This window comes from Heterodontus francisci, chromosome 9, assembly GCF_036365525.1.
Source record: "Heterodontus francisci isolate sHetFra1 chromosome 9, sHetFra1.hap1, whole genome shotgun sequence".
Classification (NCBI taxonomy): domain Eukaryota; kingdom Metazoa; phylum Chordata; class Chondrichthyes; order Heterodontiformes; family Heterodontidae; genus Heterodontus; species Heterodontus francisci.
The window spans coordinates 6,343,737-6,361,346 of NC_090379.1; the positions used below are offsets into that span (position 1 = coordinate 6,343,737).

Sequence of the window (17,610 nt, forward strand, 5' to 3'; positions counted from 1 at the left end):
GTGACCCTTCATCAGAACCCCACTATATACCTTCCTCCAGACCGAAAAACAACCGTTCATCATTACTCTCGGTTTCCTGTCACTCAGCCAACTTCGTATCTATGCTGCCACTGTCCCTTTTATTCAATAGCCTTTAACTTTGCTGACAAGCCTGTTAGGTGGCACTTTATCAAATGCTTTTGTAAGTCCATGTACCCCACATCAACCACATTACCCTGATCAACCCATTATGTTACCTCATCAAAAAGCTCAATCAAATTAGCTAAACATGATTTACCTTTGCTGACTTTCCTTTCTCCAGTCCTCTGCCATCACCTTTGTATCTGAGGAGGATTGGAAGATTATGGCCAGTGCCTCCACAATTTCCACCCTTACTTCCCTCAGTATCCTGGGATGCATTTCATCTGGTCCTGGTGACTTATCAACTTTAAGTACAGCCAGACTTTCTAATATCTCCTCTTTTTCAATTTTTAGCCCATCCGGTGCCTCAACTACCTCTTCTTTCACTATGACTTTGGCAGCATCTTCTTCCTTGGTAAAGGCAGATGCAAAATACTCATTTAGTACCTCAGCCATTCCCTCTGCCTCCATGTGTAAATCCCGTTTTTGGTCCCCAGTAAGCCTCACCCCTCCTTTTACTATTACCACCCTTTTACTATTTATACGCCTATAGAAGACTTTTGAATTCCCTTTTATATTAGCTGCCAGTCTCTTCTCAAACTCCTTCTTTGTGCTTCTCTTACTAGTTTTTTTCCCTCTGAACCTTCTATATTCAGCCTGATTCTCACTTGCATTATCAACCTGACATCTGTCATTGGCAACCTTTTCCTGCTTCATCTTATTCTCTATCTCTTTCAGGGAGATCTGGCTCTCTTTGTCTTACCTTTCCCCTTCGTGGGAATGTGCCTTGATTCTACCTGAACTATATCCTCTTAAAAGGCAGCACATTGTTCCATTACAGTTTTACCTGCTGATCTATATCATTCCACTTTACTTGGGACAGATTCCATTCTCACCCGATTGAAATTGGCTCTCTCCCAATTAATTATTTTTTACTCTGGATTGCTCCTTGTCCTTTTACATTACTAACTGTCCCTTAAATGTTCCCCTACTGACACTTGATCCACTTGACCCACCTCATTACCCAAGAGCCAGATCCAGCAATGCCTCATTGCACCAGAAACATACTGATCAAGAACATTCTCCTGACCACACTGCAGAAACTCTTCCCCCTCTCTGCCCTCTACACTATTACTATCCCAGTCTATATTAGGATAACTAAAGTCTCCTATTATAACTATTCTATAGTGTTGCACCTCTCTGGAATTTCCTTACAAATTTATTCCTCGATATCTTTCTCACTAGTTGGTGGCCTATCGGATACATCCAGCAGTGCAATGATAGCTCTACTTTTTCTTAGCACTAACCCTTGCTGTCCAGCATTATATATTCTCCAGAAATCAATGCTGCTACCCCTCCTCCTTTCTTTCCTTCCCTATCTTTCCTGAAGCTGATTCAGTAGAACTCAGGCCTCTTAGTCAGAAGATCCCACTCCAGAGCCTTCAGCCCTATAATCTAGGCTGACACTCCAGCATCAGTACTGAAGGAGTGACACACTGTCGGAGGGGCAGTACTGAGGAAGAGCTGCACTGTCGGAGGAGTAGTACTAAGTCTTTCAGATACAACGTTAAACCAAACTCCCATCTGCCCTCTCAGGTGGAAGTAAAAGATCCCGTGGCATTATTTTGAAGAAAAGCAGGGGAGTTCACCAAGTGTCCTGGTCAATATTTATCCATGAACAACATGATTAAAAACATAGATGATCTGGTCTTATCACAGTGCTGTTTATGGTAGCTCACTGTGTGCTGATTGGCTGCCAGGTCTCCTACATTACAACTGACTTCAAAAGTATTTTATTGGCTGTGAAAAGCCAATGGGACATCCTGAGGTGGTGAAAGGTGGTCAGAGCTAAGTGAGGGAGACCAATCAGTGAGGGAGAAATGTGAGGCAAAGGATTTGGGGAGGGAAAACAAGACAATAATTGGTAGGATATTGAGAGTATAAAGGAATAGAGGGATCTCGGAGTGCATGTCCACAGATCCCTGAAGGTAGCAGGACAGGTAGATAAAGTGGTTAAGAGGGCATACAGGATACTATCCTTTATTAGCCAAGGTATAGAACATAAGAGCAAGGAGGTTATATGAGAACTGTATAAAACACCAGATAGGCCACAGCTAGAGTTATGCATACAGTTCTGGTCACCGTATTACAGGAAGGAAGGGATCGAACAAAAGAGGGTACAGAGAAGATTTACGAGGATGTTGCCAGGAATGGAGAATTTTAGCTGTGAGGAAAATTGGATAGTCTGTTTGTTTCCTTTGGAACAGAGGAAGTTGACAGGAGATTTAGTTGAAGTGAATAAAATTATGAGAGGCCTAGGTAGAGTGGATAGGAAGGACCTATTTCTGTTAGCAGAGAGGCCAATAACCAGGGGGCAAAGATTTAAAGTAATTGCAGAAGGATTAGAGGGGAGTTGAGGAGAATTATTTCCACCCAGAGGGTGGTGGTTTCTTGCCTGAAAGGGTGGTAGAGCCAGGAATCTTCATCGCATTTAAAAAACACTTGCATGTGCACTTGAAATGCTGTAAACTACAAGACTACAGACCAAGAGTTGGAAAGTAGGATTAGCTGGATGACTCTTTTTCCAGGTGCATGCACACGATGGGCCAAGTTGCCTCCTTCTGTGATTCTATGTTACTGGTGGGAATGTGCTACATCCATCAACTACCATTCAGGGGAGGCAGAGAAGCACCCAGCAGAGCAATTGTTTTGATGAGCGGGCATTTTACCCACTGGCTGGGATCCTCACCTTATTGGAACTGATCCAACAGGATGGGCCTTCCCCACATCCCGCCATGATCCGTCCTGACCCCATCCCGTTTTCTGGATCACCAGTATGTGTGCACAGTGGGATTCATGGCTGTCAAGAAGGGAGCCTGCCAGTGCAGTGTGGAGCCTCCCAGCAACAATATACGGGGAAGGGGAGGGGGTGGGGGAAAGATGTCCCCCCAACGTCAGATTCATGACTCGCACCGAGAGTTGAGAATTTATGCAGAGAGGAGGAAAAGAACATAATAAACAGGAGCAGGAGTAGGCCATATAGTTCCTCACATCTGCTCTGCCATTCAGCAAGATCATGGCTGAACTTTTAAATCTACTCCACTTTCCCACCCTATCCTCATATCCATCAATTCCCAAAAATCTATCGATCTCTGTCTTGAATATATTCAACAATGAAGCATCCACAGCCCTCTGGGGTAGAGAATTCCAAAGATTCACAACTGTCTCAGTGAAGAAATTCCTCCTCATCTCAGTCCTAAATGATCGGCTCGCCAACAAAGGGAACCGGCCTTTCAGCATCTACCCTGTCAAGCCCCCTGTAGGATTATGATAAATTGCAATGAGATTTAACCCTTCTAAACTCCAGAGAATATAGGCTGATATAGGGTGGAAGGATAACGCTAGAGGAATAAAGTCTGGAAGACATGGATAATTAATTTCGCAGCAGCAGGAATGAGGAGGCTGAGCCAAAGGACTGAGGGGCCCAATGTTGGAGATCTTTGCGAGGGATTCAAGGCCCAGCTCGGGTTGAATGGGCCTCCCAGTCAGGAAGAGCAATCAATTGCAAGGGAGTGGAATTTGTGACAGGATCAGAAGAGCACGGCTTTAGTCGTCCCAATGCTAAGCTGGAGAAAGACCATGCTTAGGGATTGTGTGCGACACGCACACAAGGGGAGGAGCCTCAGAGTGGTATGGGATGTGATGCCACAGGGGAGGAGGCTCAGACTAAGGGTGGGCTTTGCTCCTGTGACGCTATAACGATATGACGATATACACCTACCTTCGATAGGCCTGGGTTACTTGTAATGCCTGATGTTGTATCATTAGTTCCCCTGTGAATAGATACAGACAAATCATTAATGCTGACACCTGGAGAACATTGGAGAATAATCTCTGGGTCATGGGATTTATCCTCTGCAGTGACTATATCAGTATGGGCTATTCCACTATTCATTCTCCTCCTTCCAAGACACTGATTCTTTTCTGGGGAATCAGAATCCACAGGCACTGATCAGCCTCCAGCATCTCACCCAATGAGTGAGACTTGAAGACAATAGGAATCGAGGGGGGAAACTCTCCACTGGTTTGAGGTGATACCTAGCATAAAGGAATATGGTTGTGGTTATTAGAGGCCAATCATCTCAGCCCCAGAACATTGCTGCAGGAGTTCCTCAGGGTAGTATCCTAGCCCAACCATCTTCAGCTGCTTCATCAATGATTTCAATACAAAAGCAAAATACTGCAGATGCTGGATATCTGAAATAAACACAGAAAATGCCAGACGTACTCAGCATGTCTGGCAGCATCTGTGGAGAAAGAAACAAAGTTAACATTTATGGTCTGTGACGTTTCATTTCTGTATCAGCTGTGGCTCAGTTGGTAGCACGCTCAACTGAGTCACAAGGTTCTGAATTCAAGCTCCACTCCAGAATTTGAGCACAAAAATCAAGGCTGACACTCCAGTGCAGTACTGAGGGAGCGCTACACTGTTGGAGGTGCTGTTTTTCAGATGAGATCTAAACTGAGGCCCCATCTGTCTGTTCGGGTGAATATAAAAGATCCCATAGCACTATTTCGAAGAAGAGCAGGGGAGTTATTCTGGGTTGCCCGGCCAAAATTCATCCCTCAATCAACATTACAAAAACAGATAATCTGGTCATTATCACATTGCTGTTTATGGGAGCTTCCTGTGTGGAAATCAGCTGCTGCACGTCCTACCTTTCAACAGTGGCTACACTTCAAAAATACTTCATTGGCTATAAAGCATTTCGAGACATCTGGTGGGTCGTGAAAGGTGCTATAGAAATGCAAGTCTTTTCTTTCTTTCATCAGGATATCTGATGAAAAGTCACAGACCTGAAACGTCACCTCTGTTTCTCTCTCCACAGATGCTGCCAGAGCTGCTGGGTATTTCCAGCACTTTCCGCTTTTATTTCATCAATGACCTTCGTTCCAACCTAAGGTCAGAAGTGGGGATGTTCATGATGATTGCACAGCATTCAGTACCATTCACAACTCCTCAGATACTGAATCAGTCCATGCCCGTAAGCAGCAAGACCTGGACAATATTCAGGCTTGGGCCAATAAGTAGCAAGTGACACCCGGGCCACACAAGTGCCAGGCAATGACCATCTCCAACACGAGAGAATCTAACCATCTCCCCTTGATGTTCAACGGCATTACCATCACTGAATCTCCCATCATCAACATCCTGGGGAGGGTCACATTGAACAGAAACTTAACTGGACCAGCCATATAAATACTGTGGCTACAAGAGCAAAGGAGAGGCTGGAATTCTGCGGCAAACAAATCACCTCCTGACTCCCTAAAGCCTGTCCACCATCTAGGAGCTTAGCCTGGGTGAGCCATGGACACTTGCAGTGTCACGGCTGAGAATCGCCAACTCAGCATGGGCCAGGTATGGAACCTGGGCCCTCCCAGCTCTGAAAGCTCAGTTCCACACCAGGAATCACACCCTCTGCCTGGAGGACTGGGCAGAGAGTGAGGAAGTTGGGTGGGCTGGGAATGCTGCCTGAGAGGTTTTTTTTGGACAATGGCTCACTCACTGGCAGTTCTCCAACTCTCACCTCAGCCGGGTCAGTGTTCTGATCACCTCATCCTTCTTCGCCAGTTCCCTCTGATTGATCTTCAGTTGTTCTTCTAGCTGTGAATGGAAGAAAGATAAATTCAACTGTTAACATCTGACATGTAATGCAAAGGGCAACATTGCCTGCTGGGATCTCTCCATGCAGCACACTGCATGCTGCAGCCCACCCAGGCATCGCATTGTGGGTAACACAGCACTCTGGAGTCCCCGTGCATTACACCATGTGTAACTCTGCATGTTGGGGTCTCCAATAGGCCAGTTGCATTGCATCAATAAGAGACTTGAAGGTGTTGATGGAGACAGAGGTTGCAGAGAAAGCTTGTTACGTGCCTGATAAACTTACTGTCAACACTTACATCCATTAGTTTTGCACTGGTTGAATAATCCAATGATCTATAGCTGTTCAACATTTTGAGGTTTCACCTTTGTAAGTAGAAAATATATATCAAAATATCAAAACTGCATTTCAATGTGGGGGTCACCACGGTCTGTACTTGCACTCCCTAGCAACTGAGCTCCAATACTACAAAGTACCTGCGGCCTTCAGATACATCATCCTGCCCCGCCCCGTCCTGACTCCCACTTCCTCCCAAGCTTGCTTTTGTGTTCAGGGAAAACAAGTGGCTGTCTGTGATGCCAGTCAAAGAGTCTCTATGCAGAGGTTTGCTGAAGGTGTTGTGACAAGTGTTGCTGAGACAGAGAGGTGGAGTGTTTTGTCATGTCACTACAGAAACTGCACAAACAGACTGTCACCGGAGAGCTAGGCAATTATACTGACAATGGCCAGGCTCCATTCTGTGCACAGTCACCACCCTCGTCCTGAAACCTTGGTAGTTAATTACACTTCAGTGATATTTAATTCAGTTACGTTGCACCTGGACACTCCTGACCTCAAAGGGTGAGGACAATTGGACCTTACTGTGTGGAGTTTGCAAGTTCTCCCTGTGTCTGCATGGGTTTCCTCCGGGTGTTCCGGTTTCCTCCCACATGCCAAAGACTTGCAGGTTGATAGGTAAATTGGCCATTAGCAATTGCCCCTAGTATAGGTAGGTGGTATGGAAATATAGGGACAGGTGGGGATGTGGTAGGAATATGGAATTAGTGTAGGATTATGGTGGTTGATGGTCGGCACAGACTCGGTGGGCCGAAGGGCCTGTTTCAGTGCTGTATCTCTAAACTAAACTAAACTAAACGTGACTCCATCCCTAGTTTAAAGTCATGCATTCGTTATTTTTATCATCATAAATTTCTCTTCATGTATCATGGACAGTTGCCACATTGTAGCCCCTCCACTGGCGGGATGACATAATGGCAGTGTGATTTGTTTACATAGGTAGTTATTATAGATGTGAATGCAGGAACAAAGAACAAAGAACAAAGATAATTACAGCACAGGAACAGGCCCTTCGGCCCTCCAAGCCTGCGCCGATCCAGATCCTCTCTCTAAACATGTCGCCTATTTTCTAAGGTTCTGTATCTCTTTTCTTCCTGCCCATTCATGTATCTGTCTAGATACATCTTAAAAGACGCCATCGTGCCCGCATCTACCACCTCCGCTGGCAACGCGTTCCAGGCACCCACCACCCTCTCCGTAAAGAACTTTCCACGCATATCCCCCCTAAACTTTTCTCCTTTCACTTTGAACTCGTGTCCTCTAGTAATTGAATCCCCCACTCTGGGAAAAAGCCTCTTGCTATCCACCCTGTCTATACCTCTCATGATTTTGTACACCTCAATCAGGTCCCCCCTCAACCTCCGTCTTTCTAATTATAAAGGAAATTATAAAGGAAAATATGTTGACAGGAAGTGTGCTTAGATATAAGTTTTTTTTAACATATAACGAGTCAATCTGCTCTGCTGTTGAACATAGTAAGTCAGAGAATATAGTCTCTCTTTTACCTGCCTCTACTGTGTTCATTTCATTCCTGCGTAGGTCTTTGTTAGCATCTCATATTTTCCCTTCTTTCCTTTCAGGTGGGTGGGAGGGTGCAGAGTGGCAGGGAAAGGAGTCACTAATGGCTTCAGCTGCATTTGGGGTGGGGGTTGGGGGAGAGGCTTTCCTATCCCTCCGCAAATCGCATTTCCCCCACCCACCTCGCACTCATTGTATCTCCTACCTCTTCCTGCCATCACCTGACTTGTATTACTGCCGCTATAGATTTTCCTTTGAGCAACCCACTCAAATCCCACTCCTTGTTCTGCTGTCACTCACCTCACCCTTAATCCATTATTCACCCTAAACCTCGACAACCTAGAATAACAAGGGCAGTGGATGCATGGGAACACCACCACCTGCAAGTTCCCCCCCAAGTCACACACCATCCTGACTTGGAACTATATCGCCGTTCCTTCACTGTCGCTGGGTCAAAATCCTGGAACTCCCTTCCTAACAGCACTGTGTGTATACCTACCCGAAATGGACTGCAGCGGTTCAAGAAGGCAGCTCACCACCACCTTCTCAAGGGCAATAAATACTGGCTAAGCGAGCAACATTCACATCTCATAAACAAATGAAAAAAAGGCCTTTTCCCAAAGGCAGGGGACAGGTGACATGAGCCCAGAAACTTTCCTGCCTTCAACCAGTTTCCCTCCTGCTCCACATCTCCACCTTCCTTTTTGATCCATTTCCCTTCAAAAAACTTTGAAATTTCAACTCCTTTATTTAAACAGAAAAATCAGAAAATGGGGAATGAAATTTTCTGTCTGCCTTTCTCTCTATTTGTATCTTTCTCTCTATCTCTCTTTCTCTCCCATTAGAAATTGGAACCTCAATCTCCGTTTAAAACTGTTAGCATTGATCTTTTCTGTTAACAGCAAGTGGAGATAATCCTACATTGCAACAACAACTTGCATTTATATAGTGCCTTTAATATAGTAAAATGTCTCAAAGCACTACACAGGAATGTAATCAAACAAAAATTTAACACTGAGCAACAACCGTGACTACACTTCAAAAGTACTTAATTGGCTTAATTGGTCATGAAAGGTGCTATAGAAAGGCAAGTCTTTCTTTATAGAAGCAAAATACAGCAGATGCTGGAAATCTGAAATAAAAACAGGAAGTGTTGGAAATACTCAGCAAGTCTGGCAGCCTTTCTTTACAGAATCAGATAGCACAGAAGGAGGCCATTTGGCCCCAGTGCCTGTGCTGCCTTCTTTGGTAGATCTATCCAATTAGTTCCATCTTTTGTTCCTTCCTCATATTCCTGCAAATCTTTTCCCTTAAGTATATATCCAATCCCTTTTGAAAGCTACTATTGAATCTGCTTCCAGCACCCTTTCAGGCAGCGCATTCCAAATCATAACAACTCACTGTGTAAAAAAATTTCTGCTCATGTCACCTCTGGTTCTTTTGCCAACCACCTTAAATCTGTGTCACCCTTGATTACAAAGAATCACAGAATTGTTACAGTGCAGAAGGAGGCCATTCAGTCCATCGTGTCCACACTGGCTCTCTGAAAGAGCAATTCACTCAGTTCCATTCCCCTGCCTTCTCCCCATAACCCTGCACATTCTTCCTTTTCATATAACTGTCTAATTCCCTTTTGAATGCTTCGATTGAACCTGCCTCCACCACGTTCTCAGGCAGCGCATTCCAGACCTTAACCACTCGCTGCAGGAAAAAGTTTTTCCTCATGTCACTTTTGCTTCTCTTACCAAATACTTTAAATCTGTGCCCTCTCATTCTCGATCCTTTCACGAGTGGGAACAATTTCTCTCTATCTACTCTCTCCAGACCCCTCATGATTTTGAATACCTCTATCAAATCACCTCTCAGCCTTCTCTTCTCTAAGGAAAACAGTCCTAATTTCTCCAATCTATCTTCATAACTGAAGTTGCTCATCCCTGGAACCATTCTCGTGAATCTTTTCTGCACTCTCTCCAATGCCCTCACATCTTTCCTAAAGTGCAGTGCCCAGAACTGGACGCAATACTCCAGCTGAGGCCAAACTAGTGTCTTATACAAGTTCAAAATAACTTTCTTGCTCTTGTACTCTATGTCCCTATTAATAAAGCCCAGGATACTGTATGCTTTATTAACCACTCTCTCAACCTGTCCTGCCACCTTCAAGGACTTATGTAAATATACACCCAGATCCCTCTGCTCCTGCACCCCCTTTAGAATTGTACCCTTTATTTTATGTTGTCTCTCCACGTTCTTCCTACCAAAATGAATCACTTCACATTTCTCTGCATTGAACTTCATCTGCCACCTGTCTGCCCATTCCACCAACTTGTCTATGTCATTTTGGAGTTCTACACTATTCTCATCACAGTTCACAATGCTTCCAAGTTTCATAGCATCTGCAAACTTTGAAATTGTGCCCTGTACACCAAGGTCTAGGTCATTAATATATATCAGGAAAAGTAAGGGTCCCAACTCTGACAAAGAAAGGAAACTCAGCAGGGAATGTTTACATAATGAGTGATACTAATCAAACAAATGCAGCAATACTAGGCTTTGTCTACAAAGAGCAGCGTCAAATTTATAGCAAAAACATACATTTATACAGCGCCTTCAACATAATAAAACATCCCAAGGTGCTTCACAGGAGCATTATAAAACAAAGTATGACACTGAGCCACAAAAGGAGATATTAGGTCAGGTGACCAAAAGCTTGGTCGAACAGGTAGGTTTAAGGAGTGTCTTAAAGGAAGAAAGCAAGGCAGAGAAGTGGAGAGGTTTAGGGAGGGAATTCCAGAGCTTGGGGCCTAGGCAACTGAAGGCACGGCCACCAATGGTGGAGCGATTAAATTCGGGGATGCTCAAAAGGCCAGGATTAGAGGAGCGCAGATATCTTGGAGGGTTGTGGGGCTGGAGGAGATTACAGATATTTACGAGCACTGCAGTTAATTAACCAGTCAACTTCATGAGCTGTGTATATGTTATCAATATAAGTATTATGCATTGTGCTTATTGTACTTGTCTCAAATGATCTTTCATTACATATACTATAATGCTACAATGGACTGCAAATTGAAAATATATTTGCACTGTCCACAATAAGAGCTTTAGAAGTTAAATCCTTGGGAAATTAACTTTCTTATTTTCCAATTTGGCTTCAAAGTTCCGAAATTACCACAGTGACTACACTTCAAAAAGTACTTCATTGGCTGCAAAAAAAATTTTTTATTCATTCATGGGATGTGGGCATCACTGGCCAGCATTTATTGCCCATCCCTAATTGCCCTTGAGAATGTGGTGCTGCGCTGCCTTCTTGAACCACTGCAGTCCATGTGGGGTAGGTACACCCACAGTGCTAGCGGTTAGATACAACTGAGTGGCTTGCTCGGCCACTTCAGAGGGCATGTAAGAGTCAACCACATTGCTGTGGATCTGGAGTCACATGTAGGCCTGACCAGGTAAGGACAGCAGATTTCCTTCCCTAAAGGACATTAGTGAATCAGATGGGTTTTTACAACAACCGACAATGGTTTCATGGCCATCATTAGACTAGTTTTTTAATTCCAGCTTTATTAATTGAATTCAAATTCCACCTTCTTCTGTGGTGGGATTTGAACCCATGTCCCCAGAGCAATACCCTGGGCCTCTGGGTTACTAGTCCAGTGACAATACCACTACGCCACCGCCTCCCCAAATCATTTTGGGAGTCTGGTGGTCATGCAAAGTGCTCCATAAATGCAAGTCTTTCTTTTTAATTGTAAAATTGGGCAGGCTTTCTGTTAAATTTGGAATTCACATGAAATATAATTCCTTCCAAAGTCTGGACTATGCCACTGACTTCAATTTTCTGACTTACAGCAAGTCAATTGGTGCATTTTATGGTATTTTGGAATCTACCTTAATTCTGCCTTTCAAGCAAACAACTGTGCCTCTTGGAAAGGTTACAGATTTTTTTTTTAAACTTAAGTACAGTTAAGTTGTTGGAGGCACTTCAATTCAACATTCCTGGGGCTTTTATTGGGTATCTAACCACAGACACAGCATGTTAATTTGAGAAAATACAAGATAATACTGTCTCATATCAGATCTGGCCTTATCTCAAATTATATGGGAGCCCAGAGACACACGAAGAATTATCAAGATGGAGATGTACTGAATTAACCATTCTCAAGAAACAAGTTTTATTTTTATAGCCTTCAGAAGGACAAAGAGTGAGGCAATACCATCACAAAGGACTCAAGGATCAAGGTCCAGTGCATACCACTCCCTAAAGTTTAGACATTCACTAACCTAAATATACAATCATAGAAATTTACAGCACAGTAGGAGGCCATTCTACCCATCGAATCTGTGTCAGCCAAATAACAGCGATCCAGCCTAATATCACTTCCCAGCCCTTGGGCCATAACCTTGTTGGTTACAACAATTCAAGTGCATATCTAAATACTTCTTAAATGCAATGAGGGTTTTTGCCTCTACCTCTGAGTTCCAGAAACCATCACCCTCTGGGTAAAATAATCTATCCTAAACTCCCCTCTAATCCGTCTACCAAATACATTAAATCTATTCCCCCAGGAAATAGGTCCTTCCTATCCACTCTATCTAGGCCCCTCATAATTTTGCACACATCAATTAACCCTCCTTTCAGCCTCCTCTGTTCCAAAGAAAAAAATCCAGCCTATCCAATCTTTCCTATAGCTAAAATTCTCCAGTTCTGGCAACACCTTCATAAATCTCCTCTGTACCCTCTCTAGTGCAATCACATCTTTCCTGTAATGTAGGAACCAGAATTTTACACAGTACTCTAGCAGTGGCATAATTAGCATTTAAGGGGAAGTGGTGGCACAGTGGTAATAAGCCCATGACAGATGGTAAAAGTTGAATTCCATTAATAAATCTGGAATTGAAAAGTTAGTCTAATGGTGACCATGAAACCATTGTCGATTGTTGTAAAAACCCATTTGGTTCACTAATGTCCTTTAGGGAAGGAAATCTGCCATCCTTACCTAGTCTGGCCTACATGTGACTGCAGAGCCACAACAATGTGATTGATTCTTAAAAAGCCACTCAGGTCAAGGGCAATTAGGGATGGGCAATAAATGCTGGCCGAGCCAGTGATGCCCACGTCCCACGAACAAATAAAAAAAAATACAGTTCTAGCATAACCTCCCTGCTCTTATATTCAATGCCGCAGCTAATAAAGAAAAGTATCCCGTTTACCTCCTTAACTGCCTTATCTACTTGTCCTGCTACCTTCAGCGATCTGTGGACATGAACTCCAAAGTTCCTCTGCACCTCCCTGGATCCTACCATTTATTGCGCATACCCTTGCCTTCCTTTCCTGCTTCAAATGCATTAACTTATAATTCCAAAGATTGAATTCCATTTGCAACTTTTCAGTCCACCTGACTGGTCCATTGATATCTTCTTGCAGCCTACAGTTTTATTCCTCACTATCAACAACATGGTGAATTTTCATATCATCTGCAAACTTCTCAATCATGTTCCCTACATTTAATTCTAAACCAATGATATCTATAAGGGCCCAATACTGAGCCCTGCGGAACCCCAGTAGAAACAGCCTTCCAGTCACAAAACAACTGTCGACCATTACCCTTTGCTTCCTGCAACTGAGCCAATTTTGGTTCCAAATTGCACTTTCCCTTGCATCCCATGGGGTTTTACTTTTTTGACTGGTCTGCCATGTGAGACCTTGTCAAATGCTTTGCCAAAATCCACGTAAACTAGTCATTACAGCACAGAATGAGGCCATTCAGCCCATCTAGTCCATGCCAGTTCTCCGTAGAGCAACGAGGTCAGTTCCATTACTCCACTCTATCCCTGTAATGCTGCAAGTTTATTGCCCATCCAATTCCCTGATGTAATTATTCATCATCTCCGCTTTCACCTCTTTCATAGGCAGCAAGTTCCAGGTCATTATCACTCACTGCATAAAAAAAGTTCTTCCTAACATCCCCCTCTGCATCTCTTGTCCAAAACCTTAAACATGTGTCCCCAAGTTGTTGTATCATCAGCTAATGGGAATATCTTTTCCTTGTCGACCTTATAAACTTGTCATAATCTTGTACACCCCTATCAGATCTCCCCTCAATCTCCTCTACTTCAAGGAATCAACTCCAGCTTCTCCAACCTAACCTTGTAGCTAAAATCCCCCATCCCTGGAATCATTCTGGTAAATCTCCTCTGCACCCTCTCAAGGACCCTCACATCCTTCCTAAAGTGTTATGACAAGAACTGGCCACGATACTCTAGTTGCAGTCTAACCAGAGCTTTATAAAGGTTCAGCATAGGCTCCCTCTTTTGTTATTAATTCTGTTCTGTTCTGATGAAAGGTCACTGACCTGAAACGTTAACTCTGCTTCTCTCTCCACAGATGCTGCCAGACCTGCTGAGTATTTCCAGCATTTCTTGTTTTTCTTTCATATTTCCAGCATCTGAGGTATTTTGCTTTTATATTTGTTATTAATACCTCTATTTATGAAGCTCAAGATCACATATGCTTTGCTAATTACTCTCTCAATATGTCTTGCCATCTTCAAAGATCTATGCACATGAGCCCCAGGTCCCTCTGTCCCTGCACACTCTTTAGAATTGTGCCATTACGTCTCTATCACCTCTCCTCATCCCTTCTGCCAAAATGCATCACCTCTTACTTCTCTCTATTAAATTCCATCTGCCACTTGTCTGCCCACTCTGCTAGCTTATCTATGCCCTTTTGAAGTTGATTTGTATGGTCCTCACAGTTTACCACACCTCCAAGTTTGGTATCATTGGCAAAGTTTGAAATTTTACTCTGTATTCCAATAGCCAAGTCACTGGACCTGGCACTGACCCTTGGAGAACACCACTGTCTACCATCCTCCAGTCTGAAAAATAACCATTTACCACAACTTGCTGGTTTCTGCCCTCAAGCCAATTTTTTATCCAAGCTGACACTGACCCTCCTATTCCGTGAGCCGAAATTTTGCTAACCAGCCTTTTATGTGGTAATTTGTCTAAATGCTTTCTTAAAATCCATATACACAACATCCATTGCATTGCCTTCATCAAAAATTTCAATTGGATTAGTCAAGCACGATCTGCCTTTACAAATCCATGCTGGTTCTCCTTAAGTAACTCAAACCTCTCCAAGTGCCTGTAGATTTTTTCCCTGCATAGTGCTTCTAAAACCTTAAACCACTGATGTTAAACTGACTGGACTGTAGCTACTAGGAATCTCCTTCCACTCTTTCTTGAATAAGAGTGTCACATTTGCCACTCTCCAATCCTCTGGCACTTCCCCCATATCTAGGGAAGATTGGAAGAATATGAGAAGCCTGTCCGCTATCTCCACCCCAACTTCCTTTAGTAACCTGGGATGTAAATCATCCAGACCAGGCAACTTATCCACTCTAAGCATAGCTGCCTTTCCAGTACATTCTGCCCATCAATTTTCACACCATCCATTCCCTCTTCCATCTCTGCCTCTACCGATATTTTGTCAGCATCCTCTTCCTTAGTAAATACTGATACAAAGTACTCATTAAGTATTCTAACCTTGCCCTTCGCTTCTAAGCATATATCACCCTCTTTGTCCTTAGTAGGCCCCACCTTGTCTTTCACAACCTGTTTACAATTTACATACCAGTAGAAAATTTTTGGGCTCTCTTTTATGTTAACAGTCATTCTATTCTCATATTCCCTCTATGCCAGTTTTATTTTCCTCTTCACTTCCCCTCACAACTTATTGTATTTGGCCTGGTTCTCAGTTGAAGAATTCAGCTGGCATGTTTCATACACCCTCTTTTTGCCTTTCATTGTATACTCTATCTCTCTCATCATCCAAGGAGTCCTGGTTTTGCTTCAGGCACCTTCTGCCCTTGTTGGAATGTACCTAGTGTCATGATACCTGTGGAGGTCAACAAACCAACAAAACGAATTTACCGAACAACCCCAAGTAGAAAAAAATGGCTCAGTTTTATCCCCTTACGTCCCCATCTCAATGAATTTCGTGCTCGGCATGATGTTGAGCTCTTCTTCCATCAGTTTCACCTCCGGGCCCACTTCTTTGGCCAGGAGTCCTCCCCTCCGACCAGCGAAGTCATTCACCCTCCTCCAGTATTCCACCTCCACCTGGACCCTTCCCTCTAGTCTCTTACCTGCTCTTGATCTTTTTATTGAGAACTGTCGGCGTCACATCGGCCGTCTTAATTTCTCTGATGCCCTCACTCACTCTAACCTGTCGCCCTCTGAACTTGCTGCACTCCATTCTCTCCAGTCTAACCCTGCCATTGTGATCAAACCTGATGACAAGGGTTGTTGTCTGGCATACCGAGCTCTACCTTGCAGAGGCTGAGCGCCAGTTCTCAGACATTTCTTCCAACCTCCCTCTGGACCAAGACCCCAGCACCGAACAGCAAGCCACAGTCTCTAGGACTGTCACTGACCTCATCTCCTCTGGAGATCTTCCCTCGACAGCTTCCAACCTCATAGTCCCGCAACCTCGGACAGCCCGCTTCCACCTCCTTCCCAAAATCCACAAACATAACTGTCCTGATACACCCATCATTTCAGCCTGTTCCTGCCCCACTGAAATTATTTCTTCCTATCTTGACTCTATCTTTTTTGCACTGGTCCAGTCTCTTCCCACCTACATCCGTGACCTTTCGGACACCCTACGCCATTTTGACAATTTCCAGTTTCCTGGCCCTAACTGCCTCTTCTCCACTATGGACGTCCAATCTCTCTACACCTCTATCCCCCACCAGGATGGTCTGAGGGCTCTCCACTTCTTGCTTGAACAGAGGCCCAACTAGTCCCCATCCACCACCACCCTCCTCCACCTGGCTGAACTTGTTCTCACATTGAACAACTTCTCCTTCAACTCCACTTCCTCCAACTAAAAGATGTTTCTATGGGTACCCACATGGGTCCAATTAAGCCTGTCTTTTTGTGGAGTATGTCAAACATTCCTTGTTCCAGTCCTACTCAGGCCACCTCCCCCAACTCTTTTTCCCGTAAATTTATGACTATATTGGTGCCATTTCCTGCTCTCACCCCGAACTGGAAAACTTTATCAACTTTGCTTCCAATTTCCACCCGTCTCTCACCTTCATATGGTCCATCTCCGACACTTCCCTTCCTCAACTACTCTGTCTCCATCTCTGGGGATAGGCTGTCTACTAATATTCATTATAAGCCAACCGACGCTCATAGCTACCTCGACTACACTTCATCACACCCTGCCTCCTGTAAGGACTCCATTCCATTCTCCAGTTTCTCGGTCACATCTGTTCTGATGATGCAACCTTCCACACAGCACTTCTATGTCTTCCTTTTTCTGAACCGATTCCCCCGCTGCATTGTGGTTTACAGGGCCCTCGACCAGGTTTGACCCATTTCCCACACTTCTGCTTTCACCTGTTCCCTTCCCTCTCAGAACCTCGACAGGGTTCCTTTTGTTTAAAAGCAAAATACTGCAGATGCTGGAAATCTGAAATAAAAACAAAAAGTGCTGGAAATACTCAGCAGGTCTTGGATAAGAGAGAAGCAGAGTTAACGTTTCAGGTCAGTTCAGATGAAAGGTCACTGACCTGAAACGTTAACTCTGCTTTTCGCTCCACAGATGCTGCCAGACCTGCTGAATATTTCCAGCAATTTTTGTTTTAATTTCAGGGTTCCTCTTGTCCTCATTTTTCACCCCATCAGCCTCCACATCCAAAGGATCATTGTCCACCATTTCCACCACGTCCAGCGTGATGCCACCAAATACATCTTCCCTTCCCCTCCTGTCAGCATTCCAAAAAGACCGTCCCCTCTGTGAGAACTTGGTCCACTCCTCCATCTTGACACCTCGTCCTCTTCCCACGGCACCATCCCGTGCAATTGCAGGAGGTGTGACACCGGCCCTTTTACCTCCTCTCTCCTCACTCCCAGGCCCTAAACACTCCTTCCGGGTGAAAAGCAGCAACTTACT

The 17,610-nt window shown here is 44.2% G+C and overlaps 1 protein-coding gene across 1 annotated transcript in view; it reads right to left on the reverse strand.

The window, feature by feature from the left end:
• Window positions 1-15,320, reverse strand: part of LOC137374042 (coiled-coil domain-containing protein 170-like) — a 94,623-nt gene extending 79,303 nt beyond the window's left edge. Inside the window, exons 1-3 of the mRNA XM_068039825.1 lie at window positions 15,072-15,320; window positions 5,709-5,785; window positions 278-323 (exon numbers count right to left, since the gene is read on the reverse strand). Coding sequence (XP_067895926.1) covers window positions 278-323; window positions 5,709-5,785; window positions 15,072-15,320 — 372 coding nt within the window. The remainder of the gene's footprint in view (window positions 1-277; window positions 324-5,708; window positions 5,786-15,071) is intronic.
• Between the last annotated feature and the right edge of the window lie 2,290 nt (window positions 15,321-17,610).